The following is a 27,326-nucleotide window of genomic DNA, read 5'->3' on the forward strand; positions in this document are numbered from 1 at the left end:
GGCACAACTATGTGCAGAGCCTTATGCCTTCTCAGTCATTTACTATGGCTTTTGTTTTTCTGAGCAGAACTAGTGCAAGTTCTTTATAGATTGGAAATTTACTCCTACGAATTTCTGTAATTAAAATTCGAGATATTCCTGTGAAGGACTTTACCAAATAGCTCAGTTAGACAGTAAGGCTCACTAAGTAGTACACAATATCACGAAAACAGGATCCACAAAAGCAGTTGACGGACAACAGTCATAAATGTGGCATGTTCATATATAATATTTTTGGGTTTGCTTTTAAAGGCTTTAGAGAGGATCTCAGCTCAGCTATGACTTCTTAGTTCCTAAGGACTTTCTCTCTGAGGAAAGTTTCTGTGAAGGTAGCTATTCAATTTATCTGATGCATCTTGCATTGTTGATAGGGTTAGCTACAAAAGATAGTTTTGCAAAGTTTCAAAGGCTTTTCCTTCTGTTGGAATCATTTGGAAGTTACTGACATTTCAGTCTGAGAATGTGATGCTTTAGTTCCAGGTGACAGAGCTTATTCCCAGATTTTGAAAGGAAGTGAAATCCTTTAAGATGCCTATTCATGAATTAGACCTTTTACTTTCCTAGGTAATCTACTTTGTGGGAAAATAAGACAATACAGAAAAAAACCTACTTCACCAAAATGCACCTATTTTCCAATTTTCTGGGAAGATAATCCTAATGTTTCATGATGTTCCTTTCCCTAGGCACCTCCATTAATTTTTTCTCTAGTATACATAACCTGTTCTTCACTGCTAGTAGAGAGCCACCTACTTCTGCTAGATAATCAAGCTCTTGTAAAGATTCCTCCTAGGTATGAGGTTTAAAATTCCTGTAGGCTGCCTGAGCATTAGAAAGAGCAGCTCTCTGGATTTCTGAATTAGAACAGAGAAAAGCATCCATCTGGGACTGGATCTGCTTTCTAACTTTCCCTCTGCTGAGACAGGTAACAAGGAGAAAGAGGTCCCATTACGGATGTCTGAGGAGTTCTGTGCAAGAATGCTACACAGCACACCACTGACTTCAAGACATTGAATTAGGCTAAAATCCTCAGGATCAATTCTTGAAGATCAAAACAGCTACAGAAGAAGAGGCAAAGATCTAATGTGTACAAGTTTCCATTAGATTCCATAATTTCAAACTACATAAACAAAAAGAACCCATGAAAAGTACAGGGAAAATGTCCATAACTGGAACAGAATCAGAAAAAATAGTTTCCAAAACCAGCTGTTCTCTCATTTTAACTCCAATTCTAAGCACAAGTCCAAATAAGAATTGCAATTCTCATACTTCAGGTTTTCAAAGAATCTGTGACTAAAGGTATTGCAAATTAACCACAGATTTATGTTTGGCTCTGCCTTTTCCTTGGAATATTTTGCAATTTTGCTCTTCCTGATACTGCTTCTTCTTCTTAGAAGAGTTGGTTTAAGACTTTTTTGCCTAAGCTCTCATTAAGAAACTCAAGAGTAAAGAAACATCCCCAGTGTGGACAGAAAAGTCTTTGAAAGTGGGTACAGTGCTGGATGGTCCAATCCTATATTACTTTTATCATTCTCTCAGTGGTTTTCATCTAAAAAATCAACAACAATCTCCTTGGAGAATGAAGATCATTACAGGAGCAGAGCCACTAGCAACATATATGTGTGTGCCACCAGCTTCCCCATCATTTTGTCATTTCATGAATGCACTTATAGCCATCTGGCCCTCCTCTACAGAGGATGGGAGATGAAGACTTTCTATACTGCAGAGTTGGGTCTTGCCAGCAGTTTAATTTCTGTGGGGCTCTTAGGATGTAGGGCTTTTTGGGGATTTGGTGGGAGACTCATCCTTTCAGTTTGTCCATCAGTGGTGAACAACTGTTCCGCTCATCCCTGCCATGTCTACAAGAGAAAGCGGTGGTCAGATCTGAGTATTACATAGCCTTCTATGTAATAGTCTACACAAAAAAGGAAAGAAGAACCAAGTGTTTGCTTTAGCTTGCAAAAAATGGTGCTCAAAGAAAACAAATAGAGGTAGCTATTTTAGAAGTAGGTTAGAAGAAAATATAAATGTTCCATGCTTCCCATAGCTCGTAAATGGTCATGCTGTGACCGTGTCTGACCAGTCTGTACTAATAATGGTATCTTTGGTTACAACTACTGGGTTGTATGCAGAATCATAGTACCGATACTAAAAAAAAAAAAATGGTTTCAGAGCTGTATTACAAGAGTTGGGAATTACAGCTTTTACATGCCTCCTATCAATATTACTTTTTTAGCAGCATCCAGAGCACTGAAAACAGATCATTGACTTTCCAGGTGACTACGTGAAAGGTTGGGCTCAAAATACTTTTTGTAAAATATATATGAAGCTTTAAAAATATATGCACTGTTTGTTCTTTTCAGACTTGAAAATTACAGTATGCTGAAGCATTTGTACAAAGTTTGAACACTGGTGTGACCCGATAAAACTTTGGATTCAGAACATCTCTCTGTTTTGCAATTCAGCAACAAATTGCTCAATTTAAATGAAGGCTTTGTTCTGACTCATTTTAATCATGTGGATAATCTCAAAAGAAATCAGAAGTGATCTGGATTTGACCCAAATTCCATATCTTCTTTCTACACATATAAGAGTGTACTGAGATACAGAAAAGGGAATGTACGTGAGGTGTCTAACTGCATACTGTTTGTTTTCCTTGACTTAACAAAGAGAAGAGGACAACTGGGTAATACAAGACTATTTATGAAGTTCAGTCCTATAAGAAACTGTGCTTAGGAGAGTAAAAGGTTAGTTAGAGGAGAGAAAACCAGTTTCATGCACTCGGTGGTCACAGCTGGGGAAAAAACTGCATTAAATGTTGCCAACATTTACTATGAATTTACAAATTACATTACTGATATCTGTATCTCAGTATAAACCAAAAATGGTGGTAGCCCAAAGGCTACAAACATACAAATATACAAGCCAGTATATTGCTAACAGTATTTTAAATAAATCTCTTCAAACTGTACTTGCTTGCTTTTGATGCATTTGGAACAGATATTTATTGAACTTATCTTCTTTTACTTTAAGCAATGTGTTTGATACACACAAGTGTGTGACAACTTAATATCATTTCCTACTGCCAAATCTGATACGCCAATGATTTTTTTTAAACAACTGTTGCAAAACACTGTCAGACTGCATACATGGAAAACTACTAACAAAACACTTGTATGTGTAACAGGATAACAGACAAGTTCGAATTCTGTTCCCCTTTGACAACCTGTTTGAACAAAATGGATGAGGAAAAAAGGAAGCATAATTACATGAGAAGTGGCAGCAGTGTTGGTTAAGGTGGTGCCATCTGACACAGCAGACATCTGGCTCAAGGTTGGGGAAGGTGTTTCAGAGCAGTCAGTAGTATCATAGCTACAAGTCTGCAGCTCATCTAGAATGGCTGTGGAGGACTCACTCACTGTGCGGGAGGAGCACTCACTCATGGCAGAATCTGTGCTTACAGAGGCTGTTTCATTCCTGTGGATAATACTTTCAGAAGCTAGGTATGGGCATTTATATGAAAATTGTGAAAGGGCTGGGGTTTTATAAAAATGTGAAGGCAAAAAATCATCAAGCGTTGGCAAAGAATATGGTACTAGATGGGTGCTACTGTCTGGTGAGAAAGAGGCTCTGTTAACTGGTACCACAGGAGAAGGAAGAGGCAGTGGAGAAGCTTCTGTTGCTGTTTGTCTGTGTGTCTGTGAAGCATTTACCTCCATCACAGGGGCAGTTACTTTCTGGTTTCCAAGCTGAGATTCGAGGAAAAAAAAATAAGAAAAGAAACAGATTACTAAATGAATAAAAACCTTTTCCCTTTGGCTCTTGCTGGGTGTAGGAGAATTACAAAAGCGTAAGTTTTTCAGCCACCCGAGGAAGTTCACATTCACATGGATTAGGAAATAAATCAACCACGCTCTATATTAGACTAGGAAAACATAAAAGAAATGAATGCATAAAATAATAGTGGAAGCAATGCCAGAAACCATAGTGTGCTGAGTATGAATAATCATAATGTACTGCAAATATTAATGATCTCCATTGTGTATAGAGAAGGTTCACACTATTTTATACTTCACATAAATATGAGGCTAGAGAATGTCATGTCCATTTTGTTTTCAAAACGAAAAATGTATCTGGAACTCTGATTTCCATAAATTACTCCATAAGTTACTCTGTTTTTTTTTTTTTTGTCTAAGACAGGTATTATTTTGAAATTAACCATAATATAAAGATAAGCAGGACTGCAAGCTAAAAGAAACACTACTAATGAATGTTCCTATGATCTGAAAGCAATAGGCGGTGGAATTTTTTGCCTCTTGTGACTGAATACATCTTCTCCACTGCCTCTCTAATAAAAATATTTGGATGATTTTAGAATTTCCAAGCACCCTGGAAGCACCCTGTCAACCTACTCTATAAGGTGTATGCATAGGAGCCTTTTCAACATTAGAGGATACAAGGATTGTTAGGGTAACTGGTATAAATCTGAGAAACAACAAAGACTGGGATCAGAAGGACAGGGATGACTTCATACTGGAACAAAACATGCTAGTTGTTTGGATTCAGCATAGTTCCTTAAAAGTGTAAGGGAACAGCCTCATGAGTGCTTCTGAGAGCTGCCACACAATGTATGAGTTTTCTGTTATTTCAAATGAGCCACAGGGCACTGAGTTTAAACTAGTCCTGCAACTGGTTTTTTGCATCTGCAAATCTTTTTTGAATTAAAGATACATGAAAAGCATGTTGGCATCTAATATTTGTTAAACAGCTGCACAAATCCTTCTATACTGCCTATTAACTACAAGCTTTCAATCAATTCCTGAATTATGTCAAAATACTGCCTACTTCAGCACTAATGGTTTCACTTTTGATAGGGCTGAGGAAGTCTGGAATAGCTGCTGCGAAAGAGTGTTTGGGAATTTAAATTTATGTAAAATAGAGGACAATAAGATACCATGTGTAGTAATTACTACTTGAAAAGCAACATTTAGTCATAGATATCACATTGTTACCAGTAATATAGTTATTTCCTATGCTTAGACTAGGCAGATGTCTTTAATCATTCAAAAAATGTTTCAAACCATCAGATTAAAATGCCATTTTGGTATTTTAATCCAAAATCTGAAAATATCTTCTAAAGCCCTTATGGAAGACTTGGAACACGACCCAGATTATGCTACTTATGAGAGGTCACTGGGGGTCCAGTTGCATAATTCTTGCTGAGATCAACTAGAATTTACACAAATAACCTTGATGAGGTCAGTGGGACCATCCCTATGAATAAGCATTTCAGGAAAGAATCTTAAGTATGTGAACAGATATCCATCACTTGTTCCAATTGATTCAAAAGAAATCTTTGGCATTAGTGGACCTCTAGGGTACACAAAAATAGCCAAAAGCTGCTGTTAAAATCAGCAGTTAAAACAGTGAAGAAACTTAATCAAACAGCTTAAAATCCAAATCTTATTCACAGCAATATTTCAAATCTACAATTGAACAAACCCCCTCAAACTTAATCTTTTCATAGAGGAAATCTGAACAGATTAATTCTTAATCAAAAATATGAATAATTGAGTGTATAGACTATAAAAGGGCATAGAATTTTTAGAGAGATCTAACTTGCCAATGGAAACATCAAAAGAACAATAGAATACTATTAAAATTAATTTAATGAGAAATTAAGATGGCTAGACAGCATAATATATCAGGAGTTTAAGATGTATGCATTTACATACACATATAAGAGACAGTAATTTCACTTCACAGGTACCTAAAGGGAAGGCAGAATCATATTCATGATGAATTTCATCATCTATGTAATAATTCAAGATCTCCAGCAAAATACACGAACCAGGAGATCACGGTGCAATTATGAGTCAGAGCCAATAAGAAGCTTTGAAATTCCTGAGACAGGATATCCTCTCAGCATTCCCAGAAGAAAAGTTATATATGACTGAGCCAAAATATGTGAATTCATCTCATATTGTTAAAATAACAGGAATTTTTGAAGAGTTGAGAAATCTAGTAAACCTTCTGGCTTTGAACTGAGAAGATTTCTTGCATGCTTGAGAAAAGAAGGGATGGACAACACAAGAACAGATATTCAGGGTGCATCCAGAGAGCTAGTGAAATTGAGTTTTTAAAGAATTTAATTCACTGTGTTTGGCAAATAATAGCTGATTTTATCAAGCCAAATTCTTAAAAATAATATAAAGTTATTATTCTTACAATATGGGTAGAAGGAATGCAGAAATTCTAGGTACTAATTCCCAACATGAAGCTTCTCAGCTCTGTAGAGTAAAACTTCTACTCTGCCTGGTTATAGAATTCTGTTGTAGGTATAACCATTACTCTGGGAAAAAAGTGGCTTAAATTATCATTTAAAACAGCATTGTTTTTGAAAACTGATTTACACCATTTTAAAAATATGCAGTCTTGGTAAATTGTAAACAGATATAACTGGCTACTACTAATCCATATTTTTCACTGCGAATGAAATCTCATATATATCACAGTGAAAAAATATGAGAAGGACAAGGTGAATGCATTTCAGAAAACGTTTAATACTGGTTCCATTCAGCAAGCTTCAGATTAGGTTTGTTATTGATGTAGCACAAGAAATGCTAGCAGCAGTCACGCAGATTAAATGCCAGACAAGGATTTAATGAGATTGATGAAAAACTAGTTAGACTATGTAACTATCTTGGGTTGTGAAGCGACACTTGAGAAATAGATTAATGCCATCAGTCTTGAAGTGAATTGAAGGCCTCAAGTGCAGCTTTCTGATGGTCCTCGGCAATGCTTCCCTTCCTTCAAATAGTAAAATGTTAGGCCTGAAGAACACACTTGCTACCCAATTCACATGAAGTAGACAGGTGACCCTAATATGGGTTTCAAAACCAGTCATCTATCATTTTAATGCAAGATCTGTGGGGAGTGGTATGAAATTACTAATGACACCAAAGTACTGGCCTTGCTTCAACAGTCAAGACACAGATAAGGAGACTCAGAGATAAGTGAATAAACCCATTTTGTTAATACATAGAGTTTAGTAGTCAACAATCAAATTACACCTATACATTTGCACAAATGGGTAAAAATACCTCTATTTTTAACTGTTAAAAGCTGATGTCAAATCTCCAAACTGACACTGCAAATTCTATTTCTATGCCCATTTTTTTACCTAGCCCTCTTATTCAAAACTCACTATATGGAGGTGGAGTTCAGTCCTTGTTTAAAACCAGAATACTGATGCAGAGCTTAAAATGAAAATTATGTGCTCAGTTTTCTTTGCTTCACATCTGTCCCCAATATTGAAACCTGTCTTCTCTATCTTCTATATCACTCTACGTATTGTCAATACCTAATAAACAGTAATGTACTAAAAAAAGTGATTCAGAATTTTTTTTATTCCAGGTTTATTTTCCTTGATCTACTTTTCTACAGCTATAAGGCTAGGAAAAGAAACACTGCTATAGTAGTTTTTATTCCTCCGGGACATCAGGACTAAAACAAGTGTTCACTCATCTGAGGAATTCAAATAACAGGACAAATGTTTTGCATCCTCAATTTCAGAGAGCACTATTTAGAACAACAGGCAACTTAGGAACCCAGAAACAAAATAAACACAAAAATATCAAGTGATTATTTCTGAAGATGCAGCTCAGAATTCTTCATTAGTTTAAAACTTCTTGTAAGAAACTTGGACATCATCTCATACTAACAAACACTAATTTCTCTGTTAAAACAGATTTGCTTATTTCTCCTGTATCTGCAGTATGGTACAAAGCAGCAGCATCTCTTGAGACTGCAATAATGTAAAAAAACCCTATTATTGAGTAACTTGAATGCTTCTATTTTGATATATACTTTTAAGGGGTTTAACCTTTCTCTGAGTAGGAGTGTTTATAAAATGTCATTCAGTGAGTCATACCACACTTCTGCTTGCTCCTAAAGTTTCAACAGACAAGCTCTGAAATGAAGTGCAAATAGGAGCACAAGATACATTAACTTGGACCATATAAGCTCTCTTTTGACTGTATATTTCCAAACTTTGTAACATAACAGAAATGTATATGTTCACTACACACAGATATCCACAGATGAACAGTATTTCTCATTTGCCATCTCTTAAGAAGTGATGATTAGCTGATCTTGCCTCATTCTCCTCCACATACATAAACCCAGATGCAGAAGGAGAAATGCAAATTTCTGAGTGTACTTGTTTTTTTAAAGTTTCTGTGGCAGCTTTGAACATTGCTAGTAGGCCTACTTTACACTCTGAGAGTGTCCCTTGAGGATACATAAAACCTATGATCTGCAAGTACAAAAGTATTTTAAATCATGTACCAAGTCCTGCAGAGCTTGCAAATCTAAAACAATCTTAAAAATGAAAGTACTATCATGCATAGTATACTGAAAGTTTTCTAGGTGAGGAAAAATTGTGAATTGATATCATGAAATATATATATATGATATACCATGATATACAGCACTAAAGGGAATCATAATTTTTGGCATTAGTTAGAATACTTTCAAGGTTTCAAACCAAGATCTGAGTCAGAAAATAAATATTTTTACACATACAGCTTCAGCCTTTATTTCTAACTTTAGCTCACGGTGTCCTCGTTTTGGAACCTCCCCTGATGCAAAATTTTACACACCTCACATGCTGATTTGTACTCTAGTTTTAGATAGGTATTTTAATACAGTCAGCAAAACCTACTGGCTCCATGACTCAACTGTGATGCCAAATATATGTCTTCATTAGAATTTATTCCAAAGTTGAACATCACGGAGGATGTCAGCTGAATTTTGCAGATAAGAGACCAATAAAGGGATACAGCTTGAAAAGTTGGCTACATTCCTTAATGATCTTTGTGATAACTGAATTTTTTATCATTTTATTCAAAGCAACCCAGTTGCCAAATTTCTGATAGTTCCTCCCACACAATGAAACCAAGAAGGCAGAAAAATAAGTGTAGAATTGCCAAAAAAGCCACAGCTACTTTTCTGATCTTTTTCAGCTCATACCAGATTCTAAATTAAAAAGAAACTGAAAAATATGTTTTGACTTTTAAAATCCTAAATAAAAGAATGTAGAAGATAAATTTTTAGTCCTTCTGATTAGACTTTGAATATTTGCAATTACTCTTGTTTATAAAAAAGTATTTCCCCTAATCCTTGTTAGCTGTCATACAACTACTTTCTGATTGAGAGATAATTTGATTTATCTGAGCATTTATAATGCATCATATTCTAACAGGCTGAAAAACTATTTTTAAGTGAGGAGATAACATAGCCACAGAAGTTGCATTGACCCCACCTACACACCTACACCTGTTCTACTATCAGCATCCCCCGATGCCCATATTTAAAAGACTTGCAAGCCTGTCCTTTATAATCTTCCTATCTATTAGAAAAAGCTGTTGCTCTGCTTTCCTTTCTGTCTCTGACATGATTTCTTTACTGTGGCTCTTGCTTGAACTGACTTGTTCTACCTGACAAAAATCACTGAGTAGCAGACTGGTTCTTCTAAAGGGTAAAGCAACTTGTTTTTCTCAAAATGTTCTTAATTTTATGCTGCCTAAAAGAAGGGTTTAAAATGACAGTTTTGTGTCTAGTCTTGAAAAAGACAAATATGATTAATCCTTCTGTGTTCCCACTTTTTAATGGAGTCAATTCAAAAGGAGCATTGCAGACTGCTGCCATATATTTTCACAGAGCTTTGTTCTGATCAAAATTTTTACTTGGGACTTGAAGGGGAAAACAGATATATTACAACTTTAAAACTATCTTATTGCTAATGCAGATACTTGAGGTTTCCAGAGTAGAGACCTGGTTGAATGTGATGCTCTGAAAGAACAACAGTCTGGGAAAGCAGATGTGTTATTACTGTTGAGAACAGGGCTGTCAATGGACTTTTCAGATTGCAAAATAGTGCCATATTTAATTCAGAGTAGCCTCACTGCTTCCAGCAGAACTAGATGAACACAAATATGCCATGACGGGATCCTCACTCAGACAAAGCTTTGAGGCACATATGCTTAGATCTATAGCAATCTCTACCTCCAGCTAAAGGCTTTCCAACATAGATAAGCTGGTTTATTAGTAGATATACTAGAATAATTAACTTTTTATATAGCAAAATCTTAACGTGACTAAGTAAAGCAAAGTAGAAATGACAAATTTTATTCAGAGCTCTCCTTTTGACTAGTGTGTATTCACTGCTGCTTTATTGGTCCCAGGCTTATTTTATTTGACTCAGTGACTTTCTGAATGGTGATAAACCCTGCTCAGACTCCTCTGGTCCTATGCTGTGTGCTTGATACTCCTATTTCTCCTATATGAGGTCAGTACAGCTAACAAAGATTTTTCATCTCAGTAGGCATAAAGGGAAACAGAGGGACTTAAAAGTTCAGTGCCCTGTGATGTTTCATATGGAGGTCGTTGACAAAAAGATTTTATCAGCCCATTTTCTTTTAAGAGCGCAACTGCACAGGACACATGGCAGTGCCTAGCCTTGCAGAAAGCACCCACTGACACAATTTACTTTTTGTGGGCCTAGCAAACTGGCAGAGCTGCACTTGTAGAACTCCACCCCACAACCAACCTAACCCTTTTCTATCCATACTCGATCCTTCCAGCATCTATGGCAGCATAATGCTCTAATGAGACCCTCTCTAGGAAGAGCCACTTAAGCAGGTGCATTGTCTACAGTGCACTCATTTCCTATAGTGCATTTGACCTCCATAAAGTACTCACAGAGGAACAAAGTCTGCCACCCAGCTCAGCTAGATAATTAATCTTTTAAAAATAATCTTCCAAAAACTTCAGGTTTTGTTCATTTCTGTTTGGATCCATATGACAGGTAGTTTTACCCAGAAAACATAGGATCTAACTTTGATAATGTAAGTATAACTAAACAGATGGTTATTAAGTGATTCACGAAGATCTAAAATAAAAGATGGAAAAATTAAATATACCACATGGCATTCTGCAGCCTGTGAAGAAGGAAGAACTGTAGACTTTTGTCCCAAATCCTTTGAAGACATCTTTGAAGTGTCTGGAGAAATACTAGGTGGATGTTCTTGGATTTCAGGCTCTGCTTTATTGTCAGGGGAGGAAGCTATCTGAATGGAAAGAGATGCTGTGTGTATCTCAGGCATGGGGTTACAGGCAGGTGAGACAGGCCTTTGTGGAAATACTGGCTCTTCAACAGGCTCGAGCTGTTGCTGTGAATTACAATGAATGCTACTTGCTGGGTCACGTGTCCGGGTTAATTTCAGGGTAGATACCTTACGTTTTTGAGACTGTTGCCTCTGGCCTTGATGGAAAGTAGTACTTATACCAGCTACTGTGTTTGTGCCTGCACTGGAGTTTGAGGTCAGTGGTTTAATGATTTTTTGTGCATAGGACACACTTGTGTTAGATATTTGAAATGACATTGTCTCCTGAACAGACTTCTCATTAGTGTAATAGGCAGTATCTGTGGGATGGTATTTAGCTGGACCAGCTGTTACTGCCTGGAGATTAATTTCATTCTTGTGATTAGTTACTCTTGCTTTTCTAGGGGGTGGCAGAGGTGCCTTAGTTGCCAAAAGCATCCACACACAGCAAAATAACATTGAAGAAGAAACAGAAAGAAAGTAAATGTTAGCAGGAGATACAACGCAGTTTGACTTTTATCTTTAAATAAAGGAACTGGCAACGTAAGGGCCTTCATCTCAACATCGCTCAATTCAATGGACAATAAAATGGTCAGATTCCCACCACCTTTTCCTGTGCAGTGCTGTACAGCTTCTGTTTAGAAAGCCAGATGTTCCATTTGTTCAGAGTAAACTGGGATCAGAAGGGGGCCCACAATCATCTATTTTCTTTTAAAAAATAATTCTTACACTGCATAAGAGTTATTACTGTGAAATTGTTCAGGTAGGTAAGTACTCCATGATATTAGATCACAAGCTATTATTCACAGGTAAGATACATATATAAAACACACAGAGCCTCTTAAACCTTTGAATTAAAGTAGTAACAGAGACTGTATTAAAATTGGTAAGTTGATATTTTTTGGACAGATAAATATGTTTCCAAGTCTGGTTTTTACTTAAGCATGCTCCAATTACATTGTTCTGCAAAACAGGCAGAAGCATTTTCTACCTTATAATTAATAAACCCTTATTCTCAGATATTTTGATGACTGGTGCATTTTTCCAAGTGTAAACTATTAATAAATACTCTCTGAAGTCTCGGAATACTCCTAGAAAGCTTTTACTTGTGTATGACCTACTTTTATTTAGATGTTTGTCTTGCTCATTGAAAGCAATTTCTGGTAATTAACCTAGAGGCAAACAGCCTGTGTGGAGAATGCTTTATTTATGCAGTAAACCAGTTTGTAATGACCCATATCTGGAAGACTTCAGGACAATGTTCCATAGAGGTATCCCATCTATATTTGCTGTCCCCCCAGAAAAACCCACACACAAATGGCATAGCATGAAACTCAGTGTGTTCAGTTTTACCTGAGTTGGTGATTTTTTATCCTGTAGATTTGGCCGCACACTCCTAAAACCTTTTGCTGAAAGAGATGAACTGCTAGCGTCTCCATTCAGTGTCTCTCTACTTCCATTATTGTAAGATCTCCAAGCTTTTGTAAAGAAAAAAGAATCAAACCATTTTTTGGTGTGTGATTAGTAGATGTCTATATTTCTCTCAACACAGCAACTCAGCTACTAAACAAACTGAGGAAAACTTTAGCTACTACACAACTGACACGACTGCTGTTATTACCATGGAAGTTAAAAGAACACAGAAAAGCTGCCACTCTACAAAATATTGGTCTTTAAAATTTAGAAAATTCAAGCACAGAAAATTCTGCTGGTAATGGCAGTTTGCGATCTCCCCACAACTTTCATAGGACTATAGATTTTAACCTTGGGAGTACTTTTGGGATACTGGTGCTTCAGCCCCTGTACAAAGCAGGCTGAAATACTTTCACAGATTAGGTTCTCAAACTTCACAGCTGTGTTGGATTTTGAAAAATATCGCAGCTCATATAAACTTAGTTGGTCATGGCAGTTTCACAAAATTTCACCACAATACCCAATTAGTTGTTCCACTAATGTATCTTATTGCCAAATCCAAATGACACCTCAATTTTCCAGCCAACCAACCAACCAGGTTTTTTTCTCTATTCTCAGACCTGCGATGCCCTCAAGACGTCGTCCAAACACAGAGGGAGATGCTGAAGACAAAATACTGTAAGAAGCTGGGAAAATTAACACATTATGTGAGCAGGCTGCTAAATGAGGTGGGCAGAACTTGCAATCCTGAGTAAGACACTAAAAAGGAAATAGCAAGTACCACTGAATGGTGTCACAGTGATAAAGCTAAAGGTGGCAAATTAGCAGTCTGTTTTCTCCCACACAATTCATTTTCCTGACAACATATTCTGTGTTATAGGAAATAACTGCTTTCAAATGAGACCTGAATTTGAAGTCTTAACCACTAGCAATTATGATTACAGTTTCAGCAGCACTTTCCTTAAAGAATGAGGAAGTATAGAGTAATGAAATCAAATAAATAGAAGATTGTCGTAACTGGTATTGCACTGATGCATAAATAACACAGTGTTTTATTTACCTGAATCTGGAGACTGAGAATCAGACCCTGAAAAAGAAATATCCAATACTAATTTGTGCTAGAAATAAATTAATTTTGCAAAACCATACAGGGGTATTGATAAGAAGCAGTTCTGCCTGTCTACTGAATATTCTGTGTTTTTATTGTTTTGAATATTTTTAGGAAAATATGCTTGATAAATGATTTTTTAAAAGTTAATCTGGCTTCTGAAAATAATTTTACAACAACATTCAGATTCTTTTCCTTAGAGAAGTGCTTTAAAATCAAATTTCAATATAAAAAGTTTGAAATAAACAAAACCTCTTTTTCATGCTATATTATCTTGAATAAAAAACAAGTGATGTGAGACCCAAAATATGTATCAAGGGAAAAATTAATTTATAAATAACTGATTTTTCCTCAGTCTTCCTATTTTTTTTTTATTAATGGCTACTAAGCATTGACAGAGAGAAATTAAGACCACTTTTTAAAGAGCATTGTAGAAGTAATAGATCCGTCAGAGGAACAGAAAATATGGTTACCCTTCTCCTCCTTTCAAAGTAATATGGCAGGAATACATAACACTATAAAAAAAGCCATATAGAAGCAGTCTCTCGCTGGTTAGTGGTTATACCTGAGGCCAATAGGTTTGGAGAACTCTGAACTCTCTTCACAGCTGTTAATGTGACAGACATTGCAGCACGTTTGCGAGCACACCCACCGCTATCTGGAAGCACAAAACAATACAGACAGCAGCCCCAGACAAAGGGAGAAAGCACATGCAACAAATCACAGTGTGAGATATGCCAAACATATATGAAAATAAGCATGCAGTTAGGGAACTGCTGCAGAAATGTGTGTATTTGCAAGTTTGGCAGATTAGCAGAATACATAAAATTTCACAAGCTTTAAACAACAATAAACCTCACAGGAAATAAGCAAAGAAAGTAATATTTAATACTTAATCCACTAGGAAAATATACACATTCTGTTACCTAAAAGACTGCTTAATTACAGCTAATTAGTAAAAACAAAGTAATGAAGATAAAGGATTAAGCATTCCAGAGTAATATTAATCAATAATCTGCACTGTAAAATAATTTCATTGTATGCATTAGGAAAGACATCATTCAAAAACTAAGCTTCTGTTTGATAAGCTGACAAAGTACTTTTGTTAAGTCTTCTGGATCCTTTATGTTCAAGAAACAAAATTACTAGGAAAGGCATATTTTTTTCTCATTTTGGTGGAACATCCTCGTTCTCCCTTTGCCCCTTTTTTATCTAATGGAAGATAAAACAAATATATGTCTGGAACTGAATAACATTGTGAGGGAATGACTAGAAATTTAAAGTAATTTCAAACAATGAGGAATGAAAAAAACCCCTTTCTTCCGGATCTTGCACATCTTTGTTTCCTTACTCTGCTCCTCTCTCACTGGAGCTGTCATTGCATTTTAGAAATACTCTGTTATTATAAGAAGACATCTTTCCCACAACTTAGCATTTTAGCAACTCTATCATAGTTGTACGAGCAAGATAATAAATATTACTCTATTTATATATTACATTTAGCTAGAATTTTTTTTGCTCTTCACTATAATAATTATTTTAATTTTCATATTTGATATTACTGAAATTTCATATAATACAAGTATTATAAAGGCCTTTTTTATTTCTGTGACCTATGACACGAAAGTTTATTAAATTATGCTTAAAGAAGACCTGCAACCTATTTCCTATGATAACATGAGCCACAGAGTCATCTTTAACCCACATCTGCAAAAGAAGCAAGCTCCTGACATTCCTTTGCTCATTCCAATATTCCCCTGAAATAGCAGAGCCCTCTGGCCACCAGTCCTGCAGGATACATATTAAGTAGTTGTTAACATTGGCAAACATCAGAGCCACTGCCTCAGGTATAAGCAGTACCAAAGACCCATTGCCAACTCCAAAGACTGAGGCAAAAGGTCAAATGATTTCAGTCAGCAGTAGTTGAACGCAATACACTGCCTGCCATCAATTACTAGCCTTGTACAAGTGAAACAAAGTCAATGGCTATCAAATCTTGCCCATTTGTTTTGGTTTGCTTACATAAATATAGAATGGCAACGGTAATTAAATTCACATTTTCCATTCTTGCGTTCCCTTTCCCCCACCATCTACATATACTAGAGGTAATTCCAAGGAGATTTGATGATGTGTTGATACTGAAGTTCTGTTCTAACCTGAATATTGGTAGACTTTGACAGCATACTGTATTTAATACAAGTTAACAAGGAAACAATTTTGTTATACTGTCACATTTTTTATTAAAACAAAGTGATACTTTTTTGTAGTTTTTCAAGAGCTACCTTCCTGAATTTCACGATAGAGAAACTGAAGTGGGAAGAAAGGAGCACAACAAGAAAGCTGACAATGCATATTTAATTACTGTAACTTCAGGAAATTCTGCTTCAATTTAATTTTTAATGTAACTGAAATGAGTCAGAGTTTTATACTGATTGGATCCATAATCTAGCAAAGTGTTTGAAGTGGCTTCATACAAGTTAAACAAAAGAGATGTTGTAACTTACTATATAGATAGATGCATACAATATTTACCCTTATATGTAGAAGCCTATATGCAAGTCTGTACCTCCATTAATTATCAGTAGCTGTACAAAATAATGAGAGCCAGTTAGTACTCAATTTAGACATAACCGTACATTGATACCAGATTGAGTTGTGCAAAATTTCTAATAGAATATGAATGTGTGTGCCAACATTTTTATGCATGATGGACTTCACCTTCCTATCTTTGTTCAGGCCAGGCTCCTGTTAAGTCAAGGACATTGTATCAGAGCAAGAATCAGAAGAACCTGCATGCTGCCTCAAAAGAAGCAGTTTACAAACTGCTTCCATCTGCATGGCCTTACACATTTAACTTCAAGAGGCTTATTCAAGCCTGTATTCCTTTTTCACAGTACATGAAATTGCCAGTAAATACTAGCTATATTCACCCAGATTCTTGAAGTCCAAATAACACCAAAAAGCCCTACGTCTGGGGTACAGAGTGTTAAGAAACAGTACGGGAGACTGATCTGCTCATTTCACTTGAAAACTTTAAGCAATTAATAATGCACAGCTGTTACTTAAGGAAAATATGAAGGTGAGGCAACCTATATAAAATGTATGCATATATAAAAAATATGTGGGCAAATATGTATACACATATTCACAATTCTTCTATCCTGAAAAATTGTTCAGGTATGAGCCCCGTCTTTCTAAGTACTGCTTTAATATAGAAGCAAAGGAGACTTGAACCAGCTAATGTCCGCAAGCAATACTAGAATACGAAGTTGGGCAATAACTCACAATCAAAATAGCTGCCTAAAATGCAATTCCATCTTCTTTTTCTCTCGCTGCCTTAATTCTGTTTCTTTCCACATTTAACCATTTTCCACTGAATTCATAATTCCAGCAACTGCTCCCACTACAGACAGCATCACCCTAAGCGAGCTGTATCTCCATTTGACAAATAGTCTATTCGTTGGGTCCTGCTCCAAAGTAGGACGGAGCCAATTCAAAACAACATCATTTTCATTTAAGAACAAGTGGTGGGTTTCTTGAAAAGACTGTTTCAGAGAGTCAGTAAAAACAGTGGCATAAACAAAGTTGGCAAAAATGAAAGGATGGTGACCTTGTGTGAAGAGGTGAAAGAGAGGAGCTGGGGCAGGAAGTTTTTAATAAGCTTTTGCAGCTCAAAGAAAAGAAAAATGGCATCCAAACATAATGTTTGCTGATTATTATTCTATTCACTGTACTTGCAAATGGTATCATCTTTCCCATTTTCTGCACAGCGTATTCAAGTTTAGAAGTCTTTACTTCTTACTCCGTATTTGCATTTTGACCTGAGGCGAATATATAGCCCTGAATCCAAAAGTCCAAGATAGACAAGGCTGCTGCCTCTCTGTGTCCCCAGGTCCAACCAGCAGGGAGACTGGAGAAGTGCTCTCAGCAGACACATGTATACAGCACGTACATACATGGCTGGACACACAGCTCCGAGCACTCACACTAACACAGATGGCACAATGGCCTCATCCCCCTCCCTTCTCTGGCTGAGCAGGATGAAGGTCCACTAAGGAGAATAGCACACACATACAGGGTGGATCCTTCCAGCAGTGGGGCTCAGACACTGAGTCTGCCACTCATTCCATGCCTGGACCACAGGGCACAGACTCTCCTAGGACAGCCCTGAGAGGGCCCTGGACAAGGGAGGCCCTCTCTTCCCTGGGACTCCTTAATTTGTGTTCCTGCCTGCCCTTGTGTCCCTGTGCTTTCTCTAGGCTTGTGGAAATAGGCCTTTGATGGCTCCTATGAGGGGCCTGGGAGTAGCCTGGTAAGGCAGGCTGTTACTTGGGTTTTCCCTCCTGCCACTGTTTCTCTGAACTCCTTTGTGGGTGTTCGGACAAACTTTTATCATATGATCTACACTGACAGGTGAACCCACTATTATTTGCTTCTCTGGTGCTGCTAAAAACTAAATGTTTTGTAGAATGCCTGGAACACTGAAGCCAACCTAATTTGCTTTAGCGACATAAAAGTGGTTTCACAATCTATTCAGGAACTCGGCATGGATCCAAGAAATTCTGTTCTTGTCTCCCAGACAAAATGTAAGAGATTAGTCCATGTGATGACTTCCACTAATAATTTTAACAAAAAGAAAATATTTGCAGTCTTCCAGAATTGCATACTTTTCACTCTTGGCTGCTCTTTGTGTACTTCATCTAATGCAAACAGTGATCTTGTTTAATACCTTTAAAATTAGATGCATTTATCAAGAATGATCTGTGTGAAATTCAGCCAAAATATTTACAGATGGACAGTAAGAATCTATTTTAGCCTATTAACTTGTATCCATTTATTATACTTCATTGCAATTACCTCTTCCCCAACGTCAGCTACGCATGCACATATGTATAATGAACAGTAAGCACATTTATCCTGCATTTTAATCAGATGTGAGCTTCATGGCTGGCTCACGTTTTCTGTCATTTAGTCAGTCAAGTCACCACGGTAATGATGCTCATCAACCTGTAAAATACCTGAAGATTTACTGAAGAAAACCCCTGTGAATAGTTTAAAATACTATTCTGTTGATGATTGCTTAGTCTCGGTTTAAAAAGGTACACATTCTACTAGACTACTATTTTTAAATTATGACAGCATTTGAACACCAAAAGGAAACATGAGCCCAAAGTACCTTTGGTACTTCTGAAAACCTCTTCTTACCTCTATTTCTTTGCTTTTGCAAAAATGCTTCATTGCCTTATGCTGTTGAATATTCCTTCCTAACATGTGGTACAGAATTAACATCAAATGGTAAGAAATGCCTCCCATATATGGTAGAGTATTGAAAACCAAAGCTCTTCAAAACATTTTCTCTGTAGACAAAAATATCTTCCACAGGGTTTGCTGAGACAGACTGCCAAGTCTGCAGCCACAGGGAACACAGGATTAGAGGAACCCAGTCTAAGCAGTAGATTTACTTTTTCTTTTTAAAGCTGCATATACACTAGCTTTGCCACTCCAGCAGTTACTGGCATCAGAGTGCTCATTTATCTGCAGGAGTCATTAATGAAATGCATATTTTTAAAGCAAACTAGTGGCAAATCAATAGTATCTGATAACCTCCAACTGCATCACGCACAAATTCCTGTTATGAAGTAGTGAAATAAAAAAAAAACCAAACCAAAACTGTAGCACTCATGTTCAAAAACAGCATAGTGTAAAAAGAAAAAAGAAAAAGAGAAACAACTAGACCAGAACACCATGCAAAACAGCTTCCACCTGAGTCACTCTCTTCCTTAATAAAGTGATCCTGTAGATAGGTGCAAAGATAGGTGCAAGATGTTCACTTTTGTACCTATTCACAGGTTATTTTATTTTTTTGTTACAGTCAGGAGACAATCTACATCAACAGAACTGATAGGAAACACCACATTTTTTGTCTACATGTTCTTTTAGTGCAGCTGGTAACATGCACATTAATATCAAGCATACATAAAATGAAAAATATTTTCACTGTGTAAGTGCAGAGCAGACTAAAGTTCAGCTTACAGTCATGATATCCTTAAGTAACTGGAAAGGATTTCAGGTGTGTTCAGGTCCTTAAAGTCTGTTTTCAAGGCTCCTGTGTGATCAGAAGACTCCCAATCCTCAACAGAAGACATTCAGCCACAGATTATTTAAATCTTATGTCTATCTCTAACCACCCTGGTTAGCATTTGAAAAATAATTAAGAACAACCACAACTTTGGGGCAAAAATGCACAAACTCTACTGAAAAAATTATTTTCTCTGTCTTATTATACTTACAAATGTCATGGTTTCAAGTAAGCCAATACATTTTAACTTCGTACTAACAGATCTGTTAAAAAAAATGGATCCTACAGAGTTCCAGTTGTTTGCGACAACAGGAAGCCACGAAGCCTGATTAATTCAGTGATCCATATAACGGCAACCTATACCATGGAAAAGGTAATCCCTTTGATTTAGAGCATGCTGCTGAAATTCAGGCTTCAAAGTAGTTCAGGTCCTCCAGTCCCACTTATCATGTCAGCTGTCATGGTGCAGCACTATCGTCAATGATAAAACCACTGGTCTGGAAAGGATGGATATGTCTATCCTTGCACCACAGTTAATCTGCAAACCAGACGGTTCACCTATGGACCCTAAAGAGCTGACTGCAACTGAAAATTTACACCTGACATGAGTGAGGTGAGGATTTCAGCAGTCTGCTTTCAAGAGGCCTATTCCCACTTTCAGCACAAACAGCAGCATTATCTATTGACTTCAATAATTCAGGAGCAAATATTAGTATGCTGTCATAGATCATGAAGATAACTTCCTATAGAGTACTTAATTTGGTCAATACATCTGTCACATCAACTTGAGAGAAAATACAAACCTCTGTAAGTACAAAATAGTTATCCTCACCTGATATACAAGTGTAGCTAATAATAAGGGCAGTGTTTATATGTCCCTTAATTAAGTGACAGTACAGAATGAAAATAAAGCATTTTTAAAGCATGTGCATTTTCTTAGGAAAATGTGATGCTTTAACACCATTTTTTCATAGATGCTATGTCCTTATGTATTTTCACATAAAACATAAACACACAAAACTGATATTAACTTAAGCACAGAAGGCTAAACATGCATTTATATTTCACGTATCCATATATATCCATACATAGAAAAACATGTATGTAAATTTTATATATGGAATACAAATGCGCATAAGCAGGCACACTATTAAAATATCCTGCTTAATTTGAGTACAGCAACAACTAAAATACAATTTGTTCATGAAAATTTGAATAAATTTGGGATTCTCTGCTCACAAAACAACACATAAAAGAAAAATCTCACAGATGCAGCATACCTGTGTTCATTTTGACACTGGAGGTTTTGCTATAAAAGTCTTCAGATTTCCTGCGGGAAATAAAACGATCTATTAATTTGCACAAGATAGGAATGTGTGGTACAAAATGGCAGCAAGGCTTTTGGAGGCGTGGAGAGAGAACCACTGTGATACAAATGGCAGTCCTATTTTAACACAGCTTTAATTAAATTGGTACTGCTTGTCCTTCCAAAGTTAAAGATGAGCTGTCACTTCCATTATAAGCCACTCTATTTTCAACTGTTTAGTATCTCTGTTGTAAACACATGCTCTGGGATAAAAAACTAATGATTAACTTTCGGTCTTCAAATTATAAAATAAAATTATTCCCATACAGGAACGTGGAAATATTTTTAAAAGCTGCTTATAAGGTTTATTCATTCCTTTGTGCAAACAGAAAAATGTAAAGAGTAGGTCTCTACAAGTATTTTCTAAGTAGCCAAAGTTAGCAGGTCTTTTTCAATGGTTTATAAGCAGATGTTGTTTTCATCCAGTGATTTAATGTGTCTCTAGAGACAACACTGACATTTGTAATGTTACTAGCTGTATTTCTATGCACAGAATCAGGGCATGTGTCTTGGCATCCACAGGAATCCATATCAAAACTCCCAATGGAATCAAGAGGTAGTGAATCAAGTCACTATACATCAACACGCTTTTTAATGGTTTGCACTGAAACAATGTAAAGTGCACACAAAGGCTGAATTTATTTAGATATCCTAACTCTATACAGTACTTACAAACAAACAAATAGTAAAACACTACAGACAAAACTACAACTGTAGAGAAAGCACAACATCCTACATTAAGAGCCAACTTTAACCTATGGATGTCACAGGATAAACTAGACATTATTTTCTATCTACTACTGGTTTATGGCATAGCTTTATTTTAGGATTAGGAGCTTTAATACCTCTTCTATTCAGGCTCTTTTAGAGAGAAAAAATAGATACAGAAAATGTTTCCAATGGCATTCTGTATACTGGCCAGTCTCAGCTGTATCATTACATATACACTGCCCACTATAATTTACTTCAGTAAGTGGGCAGACATGCTGGAGACCAAAATACTGAAGGCTAAAAAAAGTCATTCTCCCTCTGCACTATTCCCACATCAGGCCCAGAATAAAACAAAGGGAAAAATCAGAATTTGTAATGTAATATAGCTTCAAAAAATGAATTAAAAATACAAACTGCCTGGCTATGTTGAAGTAAGTCGGAAGGTATGCACGAGGGACTGTTTTCATAATGGGAGACTCAAGGTACTAATTAATACAAGTAAACAAAATACCAAAACAGAATTCCAGTTAAACTCTACAAGAAGTCTGAATAACTGTACCTCTCAGGTAACACGTATATTGCTGTATTCTCTTGCATTTACAACAAATCAGACATTCCACTGCTTGAAAAACTTAGTGTTCTTCAGAAACTATCTGAATTCTGCTGCTATTATGCAGTCAGTTTTGTGGGAAAAAAAACAAAACATGTTAAACTTCTTGAGAACTATGGAAATAGACAACTGGCAGTGAATAAAGTGTTATTAAATTATTTTTATTCTGCAGCTATCAGCAAACTACCTCTGAGAGTTTCCAAAAGATCTCTTAAAAATTAAGGCAAATTCTATTTTATTTTTTGATAAATGGTTTTTAACTGAAATTCTGGATTTTTTTCATAGCCACAGAATATTCTTACAGCCTCAAATTCCCACAGTGTTTTCAGTCTTCTAGAAGAGACACCATTTTCAAGCCTTCTTTTAGCTTGAAACTGAATCACTGATGGTACCACAAGCTACAAATTGCAACATGGTATTTATTTTCAGATCCAACAAGTACAGGACTCTTGGAACATTGCAAAGCCAAAATGATTTCCAACAGGTGGCTTTGACATATTTACCTAAAGCACACTTAACTCTTACTCAAGTTTTAACAGACAAAACTCAGTTTTAGCACCACAGCTTTGTCCTCCTAAGAGTTTCCCTCTGTACAGCTTAGGCTGCATTGCTGACACTCAATGAGGAACTGCATACAAAGACTAACATTTCCACATTAATCTAATTTTGCTGAAGAACAAATTAGTCTCGCACACCTGAAAAGTACGCATGTAAATAAGGCAACCCAAACTGCACTCATACCAACAGCAGGCCTTGTATTTAATATTAAAACTATTTTGAATTCCTTGCTTTTAAAGAGCCAAAGTACCATTCAAATACTCGATACCAGCAGTAGGAGCCAAAGGAATGCAATGAAATTAACAGCCATATGCCTGAAATTATTTTATTCAGCATTGTTTCAATCAGTCTTTAAGATCCTTACTTCAAGAAGGGGGAGAGGGGGTGGGAGCAAAGGGCCTTCTGAAAACTGTTCTTTGTGAATGGGTTTGCTGTATAGACACCTGACAGAGGTGAGATGAACATTCCACTGGAAGCATCAGACACTTCACTGACAAAATGGGTGCCCGATGATCAGCTAAGATCAGCTCTCAGACAGCTAACGCTGCGACGGAATGCCCATAATGACTGTGCAGACACAAAGCACTACTGAAGTGCATGAGTTTTCAAAATCAGAGACTGCTATTCAGTCACATACATCAGGCAATTTTTCTACTCAGCTCACACCTGATCTTACCACAGTCGCATTAGGTTACCATTGCTACATTTGGTTTTGCTAAATACATAATGTATATCCCTGTGCTATACACTACAATGATTACCTCAGCTCAGCAATACTTTGCATTACAAGAGACTACTGAAAAGACTCATGGGAATCTCACTGACACCTGGTCTATTTTCTCCAAGAGACCCTGATATCTACTTGTAGTCGCTGCTTCTGTTCCTGTAAGTTCTGCAGTGTGGGGTGCTGCAGGAAAGCATTCTGTCACCCCATCTGTTCCACATTCAGACAGAGCTATAAAAAGGGTTAGTGAGAAGTCAAGGAAGGTTTCCCCACCCTCAGTTTATTCATGAATCAAGATGCATGTCTTTATTGTTAGGGTTTTAATTCCCTTCTTGATCAGATGTTAGAGCACCTACAGCCACTAATGCAGGATCTCTAACACCCAATAAATCAACAACTAAGTAAATGTGAGAAAGCGCTTTGTGAATCAAAGCCTAAATGAGGAGTAACATGCTATTAACCTGCTTGCATCTCATTCAAATAATTGTTAATCACTGGTTTAACCACAGTCCAGAGCTACTTAAGGATAGAGGGCCATCAGAAGTTAGAATATTCTTTCCATGTAAAATTTTGGAAAGAACTGGGAAGTAAAGAAAAGCAGACTGGGGTTTTTTTTCTTTCTTTTTTTTTCTTTTATTTTTTTTAAGGACATGTAGAAACTCCAAAAATTATACTTAAAACTTTATTAATAACTCAACATATTACGAAATCTTAAATGCCACATCACAAAGGCATCCAAGCTCATGAATAATTTTCGGGGTCATTCTCCCTCCTGCTCTGTAGCCATGAAGTCTAGACCCCTTTGAAATCCCAGGCTTGCTAGCTATGTAACAACAGGGGGCACAGTCTAGAATGCTAGTTGCCTCCTTGCTTACATAGGTTTTGAAAGATTCTTAAAGAACAAGGTGATAAGTTACCTTGTCTGGTTTGTTTTGAATCAGAGCATAAAAGACAGGCTGACAAAGGACTGAAACATCTCTTATGAGGAAAGGCTGAGGGAGCTGGGCTTGTTCAGCCTTGAGAAGAGATGACTCAGAGAGGACCTCATCAATGTCTGTAAGTATCTGAAGAGAGGGTATCAAGAGGATGGATCCAGGCTCTTCTTGGTGGTGCCAAGCAATAGAACAAGAGGCAATGGGCAGAAACTGATGCACAGAAAGTTCCACTGAATATGACCGTGCACTGGAAGAGATTGCCCAGAGAGGTCGTGGAGTCTCCCTCACTGGAGATATTCAAGAATGATATGGACACAATCCTGTGCAATCTGCTCTAGGACAACTCTGCTTGAGTAGGGAGGTTGGACCAGATGACCCACCGTGGTCCCTTCCAACCTTACCCATTCTGTGATTCTAAGTTACCTGTTATTTACTCCTTGCCATTTCACACAAGATATTATAACTAGCAGGTTTAAGATGTATTTTTCATACAGGATTTATATTAATCCTAAAGTTAATTCTAGTATGTGCTCTTTATAGCTACCATCTTTTGTAATGAATTCTACTCCAAGGACCTTTGGTGAGAGGAGCAATTGGCTTATAACACAGAGTGCAGATGGATCAACAGCAGGATAGATGTGTGTGTCTGGCTGGAAAATGATAGATTTTCATTGTCTTAGGTAGAGAGCAATGCCCAGATATTTGGAGAAGGCAGAAGCTTTCCAGACTTGTGTGAGAAGGAGTGTCAGACTTTCATCAATGTTGTTTGCCAGTTTCACAGGTTGACCTAGAGAGAGTAATCTGAGAAAATATCTGCAAAGTTAAGAGGCCAAATCAGTCAGTGATTATTCAGTTTAAACATTGCAGGTGATCTACAAACACATATTTGTTAGCAGGCAGGATTCTATATCCAAATATGCATGTGGCAGTAAATTATTTTACCCCACATCATTAAGACTCTACACAGCACTCCTGCTCTTATCTCTGCAACAGATACTTCATATGCCAACTCATACATTCAGTGAAGCAGGTAAAAAAAATTATGAGCATTAGTTCTGAAAGGACAGTGAAGCTGATTATTTTATTTCTCTCAATTTTTAAAAGCAATTTTTTCAGATGTTTACTGTTAGCAGGATTACTAGGGCAATGAGAATGCAATAAGAACTTGATAAACACCACAATGTTTAGGCTGTGGCAACAAGAACTCACACAAAAAACCAACTGTCTTGAAGCTGCCTTGGGAACAGATATCTCTCCTGCCAGCCCCTAAGCAGAAGGAAGGCTTATATGCCAATATATTGTTTCTATGAAAAAATGTTTGATGGAGCATAGGTAGATAGTGTCTATAGCGAAAAATGGAGAAAGTATGGAAATGGTTCCTCCACGTTTCAATTTCATTACCATGCAACAAGAAGACAACAAAATGGCAGGGTGTCTGTACTAAGATCTAACACAGCAAGGCATATGCTAAGCATATGCTTAAGCATATGCTTTATGAAGGCCCCACAGAACTATTTCTGTGCTTAAACATAAGCAGAAATACTGTTTGTCCCAGATCACATTGCCTCACCCTATAAGAAGCTGAATACTCAGGAGCTGGATACTCCAGTTCTAATTAAATTGTTTTCAGATAGGTAATCAAAGAGAAAAACACAGACAGACAACCAATATCATAGTTTCTGTCATTTTAAGTTTTGCTTACAGGATTGTGAAGACATCCTCATGTTAAGTGTGGTGTTATTGTACACATGTTACTTACACACATTATCTGCAAATGTACTGATCAGGTCATTAAACAATAAGGATTCCTGAATAATTTGTACATGGCCATAAACTTCTACTGGAATGCAATAGGTAAGTCACATTGTATGTACATGACCAGGGAAATTTGCAAAAATTTGTAAACATACCAGACAAGGTAACTTATCACCTTGTTCTTCAAGAACCTTTCAAAAGCTCTGTTTTCTGGATCATCTGGATCACTATTACTAACAAACAATTTTAGGTTGATATCTAACTTACAGCATATCAGATATATGAGCCTATTTCCTCAGTATATACAATACTAACATTGTTATTTAATGCACTGCTAAGATTTTGTTTTTGAAAATCAGAAGTGGTTCTACTTTCTATGAGCAAATGTTCAAAGAGCATCAGATACAGGAGAATCCATCACAGGATCATCATTCTCTATAAGAACATAAAGGGACTGAACGTAAGGGGGAGGAATAAAGGCCCTATTAACCATTTAATGTAATCTTAAATGTAAGCTGCAAATCATAAGGTAGTTTCTATTCATGACAATTGTTGAAGTCTGAAGCACTTGTTTGGAGTGCTGTGGTCAGACTTAAGATCCAGAACTTGACAAGTGTATGTGAAAAGTGTGACTGTCTGAAGGCAGGGGAATAAATCTAACGATAAGGAACTTCTTTCCTTACACACTTTTCCTAATGTGATTTTTTTCTGAGAATACTATAAATGCAAGAGTAAGAGAAACTGGTATAATCCCTTTGTTTCTCGTGTTTCTTCACGAAACAGAGAAAGTTAACTATATGTCTGAAAGAAAAGCAAAGACTAAGTTTCTAAACTGTTCCTGACAGCAATCTTCGTTACTGCAT

The 27,326-nt window shown here is 36.7% G+C and overlaps 1 protein-coding gene across 10 annotated transcripts in view; it reads right to left on the bottom strand.

The window, feature by feature from the left end:
• The window catches only part of SORBS2 (sorbin and SH3 domain containing 2), a 156,107-nt gene that overhangs the window by 59,178 nt on the left and 69,603 nt on the right, over positions 1 to 27,326 (bottom strand). For 5 of the 10 annotated variants that reach the window (XM_064652667.1, XM_064652661.1, XM_064652660.1 and 2 more), the window contains 4 exons: positions 21,085 to 21,134; positions 14,291 to 14,383; positions 13,678 to 13,704; positions 12,558 to 12,682 (listed from right to left, as the gene is read on the bottom strand). In XM_064652667.1, the coding sequence (XP_064508737.1) occupies positions 12,558 to 12,682; positions 13,678 to 13,704; positions 14,291 to 14,383; positions 21,085 to 21,094 (255 nt within the window). In that variant the 5' untranslated portion in view covers positions 21,095 to 21,134. Of the gene's footprint in view, positions 1 to 3,305; positions 3,786 to 11,021; positions 11,625 to 12,557; positions 12,683 to 13,677; positions 13,705 to 14,290; positions 14,384 to 21,084; positions 21,135 to 27,326 lie in introns of those variants that run through there. The other 5 variants (XM_064652658.1, XM_064652659.1, XM_064652665.1 and 2 more) reach the window with 2 other exon arrangements.

The sequence above is a fragment of the Pseudopipra pipra genome, chromosome 4 (genome assembly GCF_036250125.1).
Source record: "Pseudopipra pipra isolate bDixPip1 chromosome 4, bDixPip1.hap1, whole genome shotgun sequence".
Classification (NCBI taxonomy): Eukaryota; Metazoa; Chordata; class Aves; order Passeriformes; family Pipridae; genus Pseudopipra; species Pseudopipra pipra.